The 17,258-nt window shown below is 40.0% G+C and overlaps 3 protein-coding genes across 6 annotated transcripts in view; 1 reads left to right on the top strand and 2 right to left on the bottom strand.

Moving 5' to 3' along the window:
* Positions 1–28: 28 nt before the first annotated feature.
* On the bottom strand, positions 29–6,248 carry cntd1 (cyclin N-terminal domain containing 1). 3 transcript variants are annotated; one of them, XR_003221415.1, is made up of 9 exons: positions 5,880–6,191; positions 2,945–3,020; positions 2,655–2,826; positions 2,401–2,563; positions 2,168–2,312; positions 1,053–1,094; positions 824–930; positions 386–476; positions 195–244 (listed from the first exon to the last, which is right to left on the bottom strand). XR_003221415.1 is itself a non-coding variant. In XM_003453408.5 (7 exons), exons 1-7 carry the CDS (start codon positions 6,052–6,054, stop codon positions 128–130), a joined length of 939 nt encoding a protein of 312 aa, XP_003453456.1. In that variant the 5' UTR covers positions 6,055–6,248; the 3' UTR covers positions 29–127. The 3 variants fall into 3 exon arrangements, 1 of the variants encoding a protein (XP_003453456.1); XR_003221416.1 differs by lacking the exon at positions 1,053–1,094; XM_003453408.5 differs by lacking the exons at positions 824–930; positions 1,053–1,094 and having other exon boundaries at positions 29–244; positions 5,880–6,248.
* Positions 6,249–6,274: 26 nt separating this feature from the next.
* Positions 6,275–8,107, top strand: coa3a (cytochrome C oxidase assembly factor 3a). Its single transcript, XM_003453378.5, has 2 exons — positions 6,275–6,613; positions 7,634–8,107. The coding sequence occupies exons 1-2, from the start codon at positions 6,415–6,417 to the stop codon at positions 7,735–7,737; spliced, it is 303 nt and encodes a 100-aa protein (XP_003453426.1). The 5' UTR covers positions 6,275–6,414; the 3' UTR covers positions 7,738–8,107.
* Positions 8,108–8,311: 204 nt separating this feature from the next.
* The window catches only part of wnk4a (WNK lysine deficient protein kinase 4a), a 46,369-nt gene continuing 37,422 nt past the window's right edge, over positions 8,312–17,258 (bottom strand). For both annotated transcript variants that reach the window (XM_005458161.3, XM_005458162.3), the window contains 6 exons: positions 15,417–16,264; positions 15,021–15,108; positions 11,938–12,517; positions 11,358–11,563; positions 11,162–11,256; positions 8,312–10,034 (listed from right to left, as the gene is read on the bottom strand). In XM_005458161.3, coding sequence (XP_005458218.1) covers positions 10,032–10,034; positions 11,162–11,256; positions 11,358–11,563; positions 11,938–12,517; positions 15,021–15,108; positions 15,417–16,264 — 1,820 coding nt within the window. In that variant the 3' untranslated portion in view covers positions 8,312–10,031. The remainder of the gene's footprint in view (positions 10,035–11,161; positions 11,257–11,357; positions 11,564–11,937; positions 12,518–15,020; positions 15,109–15,416; positions 16,265–17,258) is intronic.

Here is a 17,258-nt window from a genome sequence, read left to right as displayed (position 1 = left end):
GGCTTTACAGAATGAACAGTTAACAGTGTTTTTAACACTTTGGCAACATTGCCAATCTTTGGTGATTTTTTTATTTGTTTAGGTGACATTTCATTGCAGCACACAGATTTTTTTCTTCTCATGCCAGTCATGAGAGTGGAGTGATACTGGAGCTGATGCCAACAATGTGCACCAAAGTCGCGTGAGCGAAATCAGTGATGCTTCTCTTTGAGATTCTTGTGATGTGGCTCAGTTCTCCAACTACCTACAGTTAAACACAGTTAGATTAGATTCAGATTTAATTTAATTGAAATCAAGTAGGTGACTTAAAAATGTTATTTGAACCTTTAACAGTGACAACAATTTTGTTTGTAGGTGTAATATAAAAAAAGAAATTTTACTTTACCTCTTCCCACTTTCTGAGGATGAATGCAGCCACAGCGATGACACCAACACCCAGAAGCATACAGTCTTCAGTCACTGGTACAAATTTTTCCCTGGTTTTCACAAATGATTGATGACATATTAAATCACACAAAATCAAAACATTTATATTAACAGTGGATGGGGTAATTCTATATACTGATATCAGTCTCTTGTGACATTAAAAGTCTTTCAGCTCTCCGCTTTGGTTGATTAATTACAAATATTTTTTCACTCCCAGCATTGTTTAAAAAAAAACATACAGTTTACACAGTTTAGAAAACACAGTCTCAAAATTTTAGGTAAATAACTCAAACTTGAGAGAAAATCACTAAGTTGAACTAAACTGAACTTTTCAGAAAGTAACCTGAAATTTTGAGGTGGATGGAAAAAAATGTTGGGGTTTCGTTTTTGTTTTTACTTGCAAGCAAGAGGACAAGAAGGGTTCAGATCCAGCCTGGGGCCTCTGTGTGGAGTCTGCATGTTCTCCCTGTGTCTGTGTGGGTTTTCTCCAAGTACTCTGGGTCCCTCCACAGTCCAAACACATACATGGGGTTAGGTTAATGGGTGTTTTTAAATTGACTGTAGGTGTGAATGTGAGCGTGATGGTTGGCTGTTTCTCTGTGTTAGCCCTGCAACAGATTGCTGACCTGTCCAATGTGTACTGTACCGCATCTCTCACCCGCTCTAAACTGGATAAGCAGAACAAAATGGATGGAAACAAGACTCCATTTCTGATGCAACATCTTAAATTATTATGAACAATAGTAGTCCTGACGAGCTGTAGGCTTTTGAATTAAGTGAAGTGACACTGAAGTATCTGTGTGGCAACCAGAAAAGAGCTGGTCGAATTCTCTAAATACTAAAGAATGGCGCTTCAGGGCTTCCTGTATTACCTCCTTCAGCAGAGAATACAGCAGACCAACCTTTATGAAAGGAAAGCAGATAAAGCTGTCCCATAATTCACAGCAATACATCATCAGACCAAAGGATCAATATGACTGATGTATGTAATGCAGATCATGTAAATGTTTTTTAATTGTATGTTCAACTTTGTGCCATAACCTGCTAAGTTTTGAAGAAGGTAAAAAAAAGGAAAAGGGTCTTTAAATCAGGATGATGAGCTATTTAAGGTTTATTGTAATTCAGTTTGCTAACTCAGTCAGTTATGTCCTCAGTTTAATTGCTGCTGTATTGCCAACCTTTATGATTGCGATGAAATTTTTTAACTTCAGTCAGAGAAAGCCTTAATATAGGCAGGAATTACACTGGATCTGGAAATATGAGCTGATGGGATGAGAAAGTAATCTCAGGGTGACAAACATTTCATTTCACTTTATAGGCCATTTATTTCTTTTTATTTAAATTTATAACTTCAGTAATGAAGTCATATTTTCACAGTTTCTCTATTATATGAGCCGTATAAAACAGTATTATAAGGACAGTGAAAAGGGCAAAGTATATAGGATGAACCTTTTGTAGTCAGATTTCAGCACATTGCTGTCTTAACATCAAAAACCTATGTATCCAACATCTGTGGCCACATTATTAAGCAGCTAATGCAAGTGCAGCCAGATTCTCTGAGCACTGTGGTTCTCTTTCCCTGAGTCCTTATGAATTCTTCAAATCTTTAATGGATCTCATGACATTTCCCATCAAGGTCACACAAAAGTGATTTGGACCATCTGACCTTTGAATGTACTCCAAAGCTGCATGTCCATTCTACCATCTATCAGAAATATTTTCTTAGAGCCAAATCTAATACCTCTGTTCCCTGGATGGGCTGACACACTCAGTGGTTGCCATTAACAAGGTTTCATAGATGGCAGTCCTCTCCAGGCTGATAAACTGGAGAACATGGTGGCAGTAGTGATAAAGGTGCTTCAAAGGGATTGATGGCTCATTGTGTCCTACAAGAGTTTATGTAATCATCTCAAAGCCCTGACATTAATATTTATAATATGTAATAAACTTTTCTGTGCATACACGGACCCTTACCGAGAACTTCCAGAAGTATTTCCACATAAGTCAGTGGGTTGAGGACATTTAGTCTGAATTTAAGCCCTTTCAAGACCATCAGCTCTGATTCCAGGAGAGCCTGTTTGGATACAGTGCAGCCGACTGAGTGTAGAAAATGTACAGCAGTGTTGTTGTCAATCATCTGGAAAAGGTGTGGAAAAATTATGCAAGATTATTCTATTTGTGATCTCAGGGTAATTGACATAAGTAATCATTGGCAAGGCAGAACTTGCATGACTGTGCAGAGACAGTTTGCTCGCAAGCTGGACACAGGAGAAGATGATCAGCGGGAATTTGTCCTTCAGTTTGTTATAAACAGCATCCTCATAATGTCTCGGATGATTAGAAGTTGCACCTTTAGGTGTGGGTGTGGTTATGTAATCTTCAATGTATTTGACCATGAACCTGGCAAAGATAATTATTAGAATTATTATTATAAGTGACAGTATATTAAGTATGACTAAAACCAGTAATACACAGGGTGTAACCAACAGGGAAAGTTACATGTGCTGCGTGATCATACCTTTGAAGTAATTCAACAGCGTGGTAGCCAGCCAGCGGATCCAGTCTCAGTTCTTTAGTTATCAGTAAGATGTACTCTGAGTAACACAGGAGAGGAAGGCACAAGAGCAAAACATAAAACATTCAAAATAATTTAGAAGCAACATTAAAGGGACACTTGACCCCAAATTCAAATTTGCCAATGTTTCTATACTAGTTTGATGTGAGTTCTCCAGTTTAAGAGCTGCTGAGAAGTCTACCTTCAGTTAATCACATATTCTAAGGACTGGTGCTCAAAAAGCCATTAGCCAGTGAGTATATCCTGGATACTTTTCCTTTCTGACTTTTAGAATAGACCAAAGATTCACTCATTTGACCTGAAACTAGTGGTTTAGCCCATAAAGTCCTCAGGAAGTTATTACAGAGATCAGAGCTGTTTCCCCATAAACAACTATAGGACTGAAAGTCTTTTTGGAGCTGGAGAAATCGTTATGGATATTTAAAATATGCGGGTTTAGACCACTTCTGGGTTGGCCACACTTTTTTTAATCCTACAAAGCTTTGTCCATCCTTTATACCTACCTTTCCAAATTGCCTGCCTGTGTATATACAGTTAGAGTGTCTGCTCACCTTTCTCTACCTGCTTTCCAGCCTTCGTGTGTTTTCAGATTTAAGGTTTTAGCAGGTTAGCTTTCAGTTTCCCTTTTGAACCTAATGTTGCATCTTTTGGATTTAAAGCAACTCAATAAATGGCTTGCTTTAAGTTTCCCTTTGCCTACTTGAGACTTTACATTTAGGTCCTCATCTCTGCAACATTTGACAATAACAGGTGAAACCAACACTGATAAGCACTCCTCACAAGGCTGTTCCCATAAATCTAGCCATATAAACTGTATTTTAGCTGATTTGTGGGCTACAAGGAAGCATATGGATTCATTAAAAGTTATTATCACTGTTTTCCATTGCTCCTCCTCATCCTCTCTCACAGGATTTGTCTGCGGAGATGCTCCTAGCTGGTAGACTCAGCTGCCTCAAGGAGTTTATATTGTGAATCGACCTCCATAATGACAGGGTTCACAGATCCAGATGTATGAAAGAGTTCAGAGTGATTACAGGGTGCAATGAGGCTTAGTGGGCCATTCAGAGGTAGTCCTATACAGCTTAGTCACTACCTGCTGACAAAAGACAGACTTCACCCCAAAGGCTTGAGATACACAAGAAACACTCTGCTGTAAGTCTAGTGTGTACACAGTAGTGGTTTATAGTAGTCTATCTACCATGGATGATATGCTGCAGTTTTACTTTAAGTCTGCATTATTTTCATCTGGACTATTTTTTTAACATTATTTTTATCTGAGCAAGGTCACTACAGTTAACTGAAATTAAATGAACAACTATAGGAGTAAAAACATGTTAAAAACTTGATTTAGTCTAATCAATAAATTAATTTATTTTTCATAACCAAAGATGTTTTGTTTACTTAGAATATTAAATAAAAGTAATCCAAACATACATAATGATTTTAGCTGTAGTTTTTGACAGTTTGGACAAGTTTGTCATTGAAGCCAGCCTCAGTTTGCTTTAGCACTTGTTTATTGGGCGTTTACAAGACTATAAAAAGACAGTTGGCCTCACAAAGTGTTGTGTTTGTAGTGTGGCTCTTTACAACACATCTGTCTAGCAGAGAGCCAGCTGTTCTCTCTTATGCTAGCAGTATATTTCATGGTATAATACTTCTGCTGTGCCTTTTCTTTTAAATGCCTTTAGTAAGCATTTTTTTTTTTCTGTTTTATTTTGCTTTGTTGCAGGGGTGTCCAACTCCAGGCCTCATGTGCCGGTGTCGTGCAGGTTTTAGATGTGTCCTTGATCCAACACAGCTGATTTAAATGGCTAAATTATCTCCTCAACATGTCTTGAAGTTCTCCAGAGGCCTGGTAATGAACTAATCATTTGATTCAGGTGTGTTGACCCAGGGTGATATCTAAAACCTGCAGGACACTGGCCCTTGAGGCCTGGAGTTGGAAACCCCTGCTTTATTGAATTTACTGAGCTATTTTTAAACCTTTTTTTTTTTTTTCAGTTTCAAAAATAGCATTTAATTAAATTGTTCTTTCTTGTCACTTTATTTCAATGTATTAAAATTTTAACTTAATTGGATTTTTAACATTTGAGTTGTTTGAGTTATTTGGGTCATTTGATTTCTTTTCTTTATTATATTTTTTTCTTATTGAACTCACTTGTTCTGGCCTATTATATATTATTTTGTTATATGATTTCACTTAAGTTATTTTATAGGGTATGTAATGACCTGGTGTTTTTTTTTTTTTTTTTTTTATCACAGAAAATTCTCAAATTTGGGATATATAAAGTATAGTATACTTCATATACCCCAAATTTGTGTAGTATATCCTCTCAGCGCAGATCTGATAATGTCATTCTGAACTTCCCCCACCATTACAAAACAACAACAACAACAAGAACAAGAAAAACGACTTACAAATAAAATAACAAAGAGTAAAGTAATGAAAAAGGAAAGGAGAAAACAACAAAAAATACAAAAAATATAAATAAACAATCTGTAATTGTGAGGCATGTTAAGAAACAAAACAAACAAACAAAATCTATAATAGTGAGCATTTAAAAAAATCTACAAAGAATTGCAAACACAAAACAACCACATCTAAAATTAAAGAACAAATAAACAAACAAAAAACAAAGATAAAATCTCAGAAATTTGGAGGAAGGTTTAAAAAACCCAAATACATTATAATAAAACAATAAAAAAAAACTTCTACTTGGCTCATTGATAAATTTCAGTTGGCAATAACGGAAAGAAAAACGGTTATTCACGTGATTCCAGCTGAAAATCTTGCGATATATATTTTTTAATTACCGTTACGAATAAAAGAGTACAAACAAATGTTTTCTACAAAATAATAACATTGAGCAATACTCACCAATGACTCTCTTATTTCTGAAATTCCCGCAATATTTCGTTAAACTCGGGAGGTCATCTTTGTTTCTTTTGTCCAGATTTACAAGAAAATCAGTCAGTAGGTCAAAAGAGGCCTCCCCGAATTTTACACCTGCTGCGTTACTTTTACTTGGAGAAAAAAATAATCTTTTCGCCATTTTAAATTACTCTGAGCACGACAGACAGCTACATTTATGTGACAGACTACGCTTAAGTTGTATTTAATTTTTCAAAACTAGACACCCATAAATAAATAACCTGCGTCTTATATTTTCCAAAAGATGGCGCTATTCCCGCACGTTTCCCCCGTAGGACCGTTTTCTAACAGGAACCAAAAACTACTTCAGCGACTCATTTGTAAGTTGCACACGTTGGTTCTGTGGCGGTTCCTCTCAGCGCAGATCTGATAACACCCGGATAGGACACATGCAGCGCGCTTTGACAGAGCAGAGTGTTTAGAACGCAGCGGCGCGTGTAACAGTTGTGAAAGCGCCGTGCTAACCTCACAAATTGCAGATATGGCCGACAAAACGCCGCCTCAGAAATCCAACGCTCCATATGCAACCAGGATAGACCCAACCAAAGAGGGTCTTTCTCAAGATCAGATGCATTTTATCAGACAGGTGGAACTAGAACAGTGGAAGAGGAGAACGTCGAAGCTGCGGACACGAAACGTGGTGACGGGACTCGCTATCGGAGCGCTCGTGTTGGGAATCTGTATCCTTGTCAAACGTCAACGCAAGGTGAACTATGTAACGTTAGCTTAGCATGCTAAAGTTAAGCTGTGTCCTCTGTTTAGGAGTTAGGTTAAGCGCGTTTACCAAGTATTAAGACAAACACAAATGTATGGGCTCAGTCCAAATTTTAGAATTAAGTTAGAGTAATAGCTCTCAGTTTCATTGAATGCTAATGTGACAGCTAGCTCAGGTAGCTGTAAAAGTGTACTGCCAAAGGTAAACATCAGTGTTGTTGCGTTTAAAAGAGAATTAATTAAGAGAGTTCCAGGGTTAGTAATTTAACTTTTTAGAGATGGCAACGAAAAGTGGCCTCTGGAGCACCTCGTTTGAAGGAATTTATTATTCTGTTGATCAATGAAATTCATTACCTGAAAGCAGTGATACTTCCTCGTGTTTTTTTTGGGATAAACGTGTTTCCTGAACGCATCACTGGCAGCTTGTAATGACAGATGTCGAAATCTGAAAGCTTCGTCCTTTTAGACGTCTAGGTGTTGTCTTTACATAAAAAGTAGTTTTATACAGTCGATAACAAAGCTTTTGCCAGGGGAAAAAAAAGTTGTTTAATATAACAATAAAACTATTAGTTACTCCATTACTGCATCCATTTCTGTAACAACTCTTATGGGAGTTAAGCGCGTCAGTAGCAGCCAGGTGCTGTTAATCAAATGTACTTGATAAGTTTGCAAAGTTGCTTCTGAACAAACCATATGACTCCTTGGACAGACGAGACCAAAGTGGATTGACAGTAATGCACAGCATATGAGTACAAACACCTTACTGTCAAGCACAGTGGAGGTATGATGATTTGGACTTGTTTTGCAACCATAGGATCTGGACACCTTGCAATCATTGAGTTTATCATAAACTCCCCTGTATACCAAAGTATTCTAGTGTCAAATCTGTGGCCATCTGTCCAACAGATAATTCTTCTTCATTTCAGGGAATTTGTTTTGTTTTCATGCTTTCAAATATTTCTCTTAACCACGTGCTTCCAAATTAGACGGCTACACATTTTACTCAGTCTCCCAGGAGCGGATCATGGATGAGATCGACGAGGAGGCCAAGCGTGCGAGAATGCAGGGACCAAAAACCGGTGTCAACTGAGATTTAAGTGTCATCTGCTTGTTGTTGGACTTTGTTCCTGTCCTGCACTTAACAAGGAGGAGGACTCATGATGCCACTGATCATATTCCATGGCTGCCTGGCTGCTGTATTCTTTTTTTAATGTTGAGAGAACTGGATCTTGACCAAGATCCAGTTCAACCAATCAAGAACTGGTCTCGATTTGAAGGCAATTGTGTGGCTGACTTAAAACTAAGTGCGGTGTAGTTTTGAAGAAGTTTTCCTGTCAGTGGAAAGGACCAATCCACTGACTTGATCATGACGTTAGAAGCTACACTGTAGCACAATCAGCACCCTTTACTTTAATTGGGGCTGGAAACATCAGGTAAAGGGAATATAAAAAAGAAATCAATGACTTAAAAATCTACAGTGGCCTTCAACAATAGAGAATGCCAGTGACACTGCAGAAATAACATTATTTATGCTGATAAAGTTGATTTATGAAATAAAATAAAAGCCTCATGTATTAGAATGTTTAAAAGCTATGTCTCTGTATGACCATTTATTTAAGAAAAAGACACAGATAAAACCGTAAACATGACACAAGACACCGTAATACTTAGAATCGCATTTATTTTCATCAAAATTTAATATATGGAGTTGGATCTAGCCACCAAATCTCAAGAGCAAAATAAGACATTGTTAGGGAAAGGCACAGATTCAGCATGGCAGGACAGCAGCTTCAGGAAGCAATACAATTATATATTTACATTCAAATAAATCTGGACTAGAAACTTTATTTCCTTGAATATATTAAGATTCGGGAGTTTAGGTGGCAAGAAATTCAGTGTGTGATGGGAATATTTTAAGGCAACAGCTACAGATTCACAGCTTTGACTGATTCCTCTACACCCCACAAAAATAGACATTGTTTAAAACTGTGGGTGGGTAGATCATCACTTCTGTGATCAAACATGAAACGGGAGATTATCTACCTCCCTTGTGGGGGGGAAAAAATGACAGAAAACTCGTCAGCTCTCGCTTGAGTGAATAGTTTTACACACAACTGTGTTAATTGACTGAGAACTACAAGTGGATTTACTAAAGTGCACAAGGTGCTTGGTCTATGGAACAAGCGACAAATTAGACTTTTGTTTGAGAAAGGATTAAGGTAGCTGAAGTATTTAATTTGCTCCTAAATTGTAAACATGATCTATAAATGAATTCCATTATATACACATGTACAGTCAACAGGAAAGCCAGTAGTATAAAGTCTAGGTGGATTTTTTTCCCCATCCTTTCCCCATTTTTCTTTTAAAAAACCAGCTACCAGATTTTGAAAGTGATGCGTAACAGTTTTACACTTGTGCACCATTTAACTGAACTTCTGCTCATGTGTTTAAAGCCAGATTTCCCTTTTGCTGAAGAATTGTACAACATTTCTAACTGTTGGGAAACGATATCTTACTACACAGCTGTACAATGGAGAAAAAGAAAAAAAAAAAAAAAAAATTACCTTTACTATATCTGAAAATATCAGTGATTGCAGTCAAACATCTCCAGGCTGAGTCTAGAGAAAATATAGGTGTCCAAATCAATAAAGGAAGCCAGATAAAGACTACAACAAATAACTGAATGAAGCCCCTGGAAGGCATTGATCACAGTTCTACTAAAAAAACCCCAAGTATGTTCACTGTGCAGCTGCTGAGACATCTTTACCAAACTACAGCGAGTAAGGTGTGTAACAGCTGTCAGTGTGTGTGTGTGTGTGTGTGTGTGTCAGCCTCACTGTTCACATTTCTGTGCTCAGACTGGATTAACAGCAGTGAGTCAGACAAGCAGGAAAACAGCAACTGTTGTCATTCTGCGTCAAAATCGTGGTAAAGTGCTGCAACTCGGCAGCTGCGGCACAGCATACCGCCGCTTGACTGCGTTCAGGCAAAAAGATAAAAATAATGTCGTGATGCGACACTGTGCAGAGCACTGCGGCAGCCTGGAATGAAGGTGGTTACGTCTGAACCGTTGGGATCTGACAGTTTATTTACAAAGAGCAGACACGAACGTGTCACTTGGCTGCTATTCTGTGCTTCAGCTGCAACAAGTTCACCAGGTCGTGATGGTGGGCTGAAATCTGGAGGTTACACTTTCTGTGCAAATCCAGCTCCACTGGTGACGAGTTTCTATACATTTGAGGTAAGTGGCCACCGGCGGACAGGGAGCAGTTTGCAGATAGGTGTGCCAGGGTTAAAGCGATCCTCCTACGGGACAGGTTTGACCACTGCAGTCACACTTCAGATGAGGTAGTCCAAATAACGGCGTGCTTGGCTGGGAGTTTGTTACTAGAAAAGTGAAATATAAGAATACGATTTAGGAGGACAATGGTTAAAGGGTGGCTACAGGTTCTTATGAGTATAAACCTCTCCTGACATTTTTGCCTCCTCTACACATTCAGGTCAGGAAATGTAACTCGATGTATTAGGCTCTTTCAGGCTGTTTTAATAGGCGTTGAAACAGTTAGCAGTAACAGTTGGATGATAAAACACATTAGCTGATTTAATGGATGTAACAGTTTAAGCTAAAGACTGCATATAAAAGATGGATGTGGTAATTGTGACATCACCCATTAGTAATTGAAGCCTCAAGCTAAGCGTTTTTGCAGTCATGACCCATTAGCAAGTGAATGCTCGGTTTCTAAGATGGCTTTCTGAAACATCTGAGAAACCGATGGACGCTGCACACTGGTAGGCTAACGACTAATGGATGTAACTCCGGTTTATCCTCCATTCTGACTCTGGGTGGGATCATAATTTACAAAATGAACATCATGTTGTATTGAATAAGACACAAAACTTGGAATTGAGTGTTTCATGACGTCACATGTCAAGGCAAGCCAACTGGAGGAGTTGCCCCCCTGCTGGCCATTAGAAATAATGCAAGTTTAAGGGTCTTCAGCATTCCCTTACTTTCCAGACCCAGAAGCCATCTTTTGCATACAGACTGTTTTAGATCCAGGGATTTAATGGAAACCCTGAAGATGCTTTTAAAGTTTAGTGACAAATATGAGGATAATGAGACATGACGACGAGAATAACAATTACTCTTGGTGGTTCAGGCTTTGTTGGTTAATCTAATTTGGATCAACAATAATATTTTTACTTTGTTTTCATAATAATAAACAACTGGAGGACCATGTTTGCATTTCAGCTCACTGTCATGTTGATGAGACATCAGAGGAAAAAAACATTTTTTATGTGAATTTCAATTGGAAGTTTTTTCTTAATTTGAATTTAATGGCGTTTTAAAAACGGCATTAAAATAAAGGCATGAATTGGTTTTTATGGCTACACCTGTGCGTTTATGTTAATTAATGTGCAAACAATCGCTAAATTTAACTTGTTTATACCTGCAGACACCCTGTTTCATTTGTCATATAATTCAAAAGCTTGTTAAGGAAGTGCTGACTCACCATTCTACTTAGGTCTGTGGCAAAAGTGACGCCTTTGCAAGGTTTGTCCTGCGAGCCACTGCTGCTGCCTCCAAGAGAGTTTCTCCTAATGATACCTTGGAAAGCAGTACATGACTTATAAAACTCATTCAGACTCGAAGCTGTTGCATATTTACATGATAATAACTCTAATAAAGAAAGGAATATTCTTTGTTACCTTGAAGCGGTAACATCTCCAGTCGCTGAAGGCTGTTCCTGCGAGACGAAGGAAAACCGTTTCCTTTGGAGAGGCGGCGCTGTCGGCTGGACAGCATAGCAGCAGGAGAGACGATGCCCGGAGGGGGGACCTTTCCCATCTTCTTATACAGTTCCTCAATTTCTCTTTTCTGGGCAGCCTGCAGGGCCAGAACTTCTGCCAGATGTCTGATAAAGGACAAAAAGAAGCACATTTAAAGACTCACTCAATCAGAATTTTAATTTAGGCCTTTGATTAAGTTATGTACTGCATTTGAACATGACTTTGGGAGAGTTGGGGGTTTTATCTAAACACAATCTGTTTACAGTAAAGACAATAAGTCTGTTCTCTTGTCTGGCAAATCTCGACATCTCCTTGTTATTCTTTATATCAAAACAGACGCAATTTTTTTTCAGTGCTCTCAAACTCAATTTGATACCCAAAAGACTGCCAGATATGAATGCTCATAATGTAGCTTGTCTAGGTAAACAGTTTAAAATGTTCCTCAAACAGCTTTTTTTGGTACTCTGTTACCTTAACTATCTTAAGTGGTGTCACTTACTTCTCTCTGAGCTCCTGAAGCTCTTCCAGCATGTCCTCATCTTCACTGTCTGAGTCATCACTGCTTAGGTAGGGAGCACTGCGGTTATAAGTCATCATCCATAAATTGTGAAGGGCATTGGTGTACTGTGGACTGTCCGCTGCTCCGTCCCATAGCCTCCCCTCTGTATCAGCAGCCGTCACAGAGAGCCCGCTGTCTGCAGATGTTCCCAGTAGGCTCAGGCTGTACGCCCTTCGACGGCTTCTCCTCCTCCCCCTCGGCTGTTCCCCGATAACCTCTTCCTCATCTTCATCTTCCTCTTCCTGCTGCTGCTTCTGGCTGACTGCCCATCCAGCCTGCCCGTCGGCCTCCTGTTGGACTCCCGAAGAACCTTTGCGGGGTTGTGGCTGAGGAGGGGTCATTGTGAGGGAGGTGGCCAGGCTCGCCTCAGACTCACCCTGCTCCTCTGTGCTGCTCTCCGACTGGTTGCTGCTGTTCTCTGCGGGCTTGGGGGCTGCAGGTGCAGGCGCATCAGGCAAAGGGATGTCCATGCTGGGCGTCACCTGGAATCGTCCAACAGTCACTGATGCAGACTGAACTTCTGCAATGTAGAGGAAGAAAATGCGTATATGTAAAGGCTGTCAGTCACAGCTAATCATAGACTAAACAGCAGCAACTGTTCTCTAATCATGCCTAATCACATGGGTTTGATTAAAAGTTTGTCACATGTTTCTTGAGACAATAACAGGTCTAAAGGTGTGTTAGGCTTTTTCAGCATGCGTTATTTCTAAGCATTAAAGTGAATTCCCTCTAAAGAGTCTGAAATTATAGCAGTGACAGCAACTAATAGCTATGATGGATAGTCACAATCAAACACAACCCAGGACTTATTTAAAAGTCAGCTAATCTGTTTACCCGGCATTTCTCTAACATGTTTTATGCCAGATAAGCTTTTTTACACTGTACAGTTTAACAATTTACATTTTTGTACTGCTCATGCCACTTGTTTTAATGTGTTTAACTTTAAGGAAAAAGGTCATTTTTTGCATTGTTCTATTAAATATATATTCCATTACTTCCCATCCTCTTTTTTTTCTTTTTTTTAGTGTTTGTAATGTGTTAGACTGTATTCTCCAGTGTGCTTTGTGACTCCTGAATGCTAACAGCACTGTTTAAACCAGTATTGTTTGCTTACACGCTCTCCTTACACACTTTTACTCGGCTTGCATGTTTGAATAGAGGCCTCGCCACATTAAGGGCTGTTTAAAACCAGCTAGTTTTAAATGTAAGCTCTCCGACATGGAAGTCTGCACCAGTGGAGCATGAGGTAGAGTCGTGTATTAATCGGAAGGTCAGTAGATCGCTTCCCAGCTACTACGGGGAAATAAGGAGAAAATGCGACACACTTAAAGATATCAGTTTGAGTGTGATTGTTTTTTTGTTTTTTTTATACATGCTTTTGGAAAGTTAAAAATTCTTTTAAAGGGTAAAAAAAAAACAAAAAACAAGAAAAAAAAATAATGGACTGAACAGATACGTAAAAACTCATGGACGTTATCTTAGCACATCCATCTGACAGCGGGATAAATCACTGCAGATGCTAACTGGAAGTTCTCGTTTCTGTCAGAGAGAGGCAAGCTTGCCACTCTACTTCTACCCGACTACTTAATTAAGAGACCCTTCAACAACCACAAGTGACTCCACAGGGATTTATACTCGTCACGGATTGGTGGGTGTAGAGGACGAGATGGAATGTAGCCCAAGTGTGACTGCATGTGCTCACATCTGGAGGCAATTTAGGGTTTTAAAAGACCTGCAGTTCTTCAATTTGCCCACTGAGTGTCCTCCTTACAGTAAATGCAGAACGTGTCTGGGTCTGTGCCCACTAAAACAGAGGGACTCTGTTGAATATGGGCTTCTGAGGAGGGTATAAATACTGTCAGGTGTGGACATGGGAGGAGAGGCCTTTAATGGGCACAGCTGCTTGCTGATTGGCCTTTGTCAGTGGGCCGGGCCGCAATAACACCTACGTTTGTGTTCATATTGAATGGAACATTAAATCCAGACTTGCGCTTACGCAATAGCTCTGAGGCACCAGTAATAAGTGATAATGTCAGCAGAGACAGAAGGAACTTGGATTGCAGAAGGAAAAAAAACTCAAAAAGCAAATGGTCCATCACGTATTTTGAGCCAATACAAGAAAATGGATGGCTAAAGGTGCATGTGCGTGTTTGGGATGCACACATAAATATCATACAATATGGTATTTTCTAGCACTCTGAACCTCTGGCTAGTAACATTCATCATGCTAGAGCAGTGCCTGCTTGGGGAGTTTTGCTGCAATTCACACATGTACAATAAACATGTCACGAGCAGGAAATCATAAAGTCAGTGTTTGAAAAGAAGAAAAATTCCAAGGATACACTCTCTGGATAAGTGTTTATCTAAGCGTAGCTCTGCAGAAAAAGCAGACTTTGGATTGCAGTTTCTCCAAAACTGCTCATCCATAAATGAGTGAGTGATTAAACACTCAAACACTCAAAGACAAAAAAAATATAAAAATATTAAATAAAAGCATGTTGAGATTTAGAGTACTACTTAGAGTATTAGAGCATTACTTAGGAAATCTTGTGAGAACTTTCTGGTAGGAAAGGTAGGAGTTTATGTTACAGTTAGCATGAGGGTTTGCGATGTAGGACTATAAGGGGTATCAGAGAGCAACTTCTAGCCAGAATATGAGAACTGCTTTTCAAAACCACTTCAAACCCAAAATCACACTTACTTTAGTCTTTTGTAATACTTATAAATCAATCATGGGATAACAGCTTGCTATCTTCCCGTTCAATAAATAAAACTATGTACCCAGGAGAAGAACTCTTTAGTAGTTAACCAGTGCAACTATGACACATATATAGAGTTAAAAAAAACTACATCTGTTATATGAGGTTGGTGTCTATGCTTGTGCAGTTGCTGATCACATTATTGTTTGTTTATGAAGTAGTTAATGATCTCCAGTTATTTACAAGCTGAACATCACTGCTATGGGCTTTAAGTGATGCAGAGACCTGCTTGAAAAACATGAGAACACGCAAATAATTTCTTACCAGATTTGGGGGAAGAAGCTTTTGGTTTTGGGGTACTTGTATTCTTCTCTGGCACAGCAGGGTGCAACTGGCTGTTGAAAGATGATAACTAAACAGAGGGAAGAAATATTATTAGCATAAGTGCTACAGCAGACCAGACACGACTGATGCTCATTAAATGCCATTTTAAAATTCAACCAATAAATCAGGGCAGTGTGATGGAAGTCCCCGTCTACATGCTAATTTACATTCAATTATTCTAATTAGCTCCATGCAGTGAGGAAGAAATTGCAGTCTTATAAAGTGTTCAGAACTATAATATAAAAATGACTAATGAGAATTATTGATAAAGGTTAATGAGCTAATCACTCCTATATTAAAAATTGCTTTAGAAGAATCAGAACTAAAATAACTCACAGTGTTTTCTGGGCTCTCTGGGGGTGATGGTGAAAGATCTGATGAGCTTGAACTTGAATTCGAACTGGAGACCTCTGGTCTGGGTTTAGCTGGAGCTGGAGCTTGGGCTGAGGTTGGGGGCACATGACTCCCTTCCTGGGTTCGGCTGGGGGAACCGGTGAGTCCAACCTGCTGTGCAGGAGCAGGTGGAGGAGGAGTGGAAGGCATGGATGGTGGGGTGGCAGGATGGGGCCACTGTGGAGGACTGCTGTGAGTTAAATTAGCTCCATCCATTTGAGGCATATGTTCAGGGCAGTGGTAGACATTGTTCTGCACTGGGATTCCCCCTGCAGGGTAAGAGGCCTCTCCTGGTGAAGTCTGGTAAGGTTGGGGGTAGACAGAGGGGTAACCTGGCTGTGGAGCCATATGACTGTGTAGGTGGGGGAGAAAGCTTGGATATGAGGGCAGCCCTTGGGTGGGAAGGCCTGCAGGAGGGATAAAAGACTGAGCCATACTCATTGCCATGGAGATTACATTAGCTAAGGAAAAAAGGGGCTGCGAGTGGGGGGGCCACATGGTGGGAGTTTGAAGGGCAGGAGGGGATATGTTAACAAATTCTGTGTTGACAGGACTTGGGGTCTCACTCAGAGGACTCGGAGAGCTCGGGGTTGGGGAGGGAACAGAGGGGAATGTGGGGTTACTGGCTACACGTGTGAGGGGAGGATGGATCCCTGCTGGCTTGGGTGAACCCGGAGACCCTGGATATGGGAATGGAAAGTGGGTGTGGTTCATAAAGGGCAAGGGGTACTGCTGGTGATTAGGCAGGAGAGATGTAGGGCGGTGATGGTGCTGATTATGAAGAGGAGAACCTAGAACACAAAGAGACAAGCGGAGCTTAATTCAACATTGAAAGTAAATGACCTTAGACTAAATTAGAAAACCTTTACTGTTGTTTTACAATGCAAAATACATAAAAATTAGGGGCATTGATCTTGTTTGTGCTCGACCCAGTGAGTTAGGTTCGATCATATCGTTTCTTTCCTGTCCTCGTTTTGTCAGTCCGACTCTTCCCTCTCCCCGCCTGCCAAGATAATCACCATGAGGAGCACAGAGTAAATGTTTCCCATCCTTTTAAATAATGGGTTTCCATGGTGAACAAAGACGTTTTGTTTAAAGCAGCATTGGACAATAATTGTATCTGATCGCTGGAGCAGTTGCACACCAGCCTTACATGGCCCTGAGGGATTTAGCATCAATGGAGCAAGTGAGGCTTTCATGTCAACATTTTAGAGGAGCTTAAATGGGATGCACGTGTGTGTATGTATACAAGGCTGTGGGTCTAATTGTCAGATTAAAGAAGTCAAGATTTTTACATCACTCCTTGGGGAATAGCTTAGGACGCCAATACCCAGCCCCATCCATTGATTGGCCATCTACCTCAACAATGGCTCCACAGTTATAAACCACACCTCCAGTTGCTGATGATGCAAACCAGCCTCTACTTTTTCCAAGCTGACGGAAACAGGTTAGGCAACACTCTGTAATGTGGCCAAGAAGCATTACAAAAGCAACCATGCACCAGACGCCAAGCAGAGAAGGAACACGGGAGAAGAGGGAATGAGGATGTACAGATGGCAATGCGGTTGCACGTGAAGGATGTGCGCAGTTAAAGTGACTTTAAATGTCTTTCCTTTCGAGAGTGAGTCTCTGACAGGGAGGCAACTTTCTTGGAAATTCAGCAGGAGTTTGTTCTGGCAACCAGATGTTGCTGACTATCGCAGGAGTGGAGAACCCTCATGCTTTACAGTGACAGCATTCACAGCTCCCTAAAAGCTAGAAAGCGCCCTTCAGGTGAGGTAATTA

The sequence above is a fragment of the Oreochromis niloticus genome, linkage group LG8 (assembly GCF_001858045.2).
Source record: "Oreochromis niloticus isolate F11D_XX linkage group LG8, O_niloticus_UMD_NMBU, whole genome shotgun sequence".
NCBI lineage: Eukaryota > Metazoa > Chordata > Actinopteri > Cichliformes > Cichlidae > Oreochromis > Oreochromis niloticus.
This window is presented reverse-complemented; position numbering and strand designations above follow the sequence as displayed.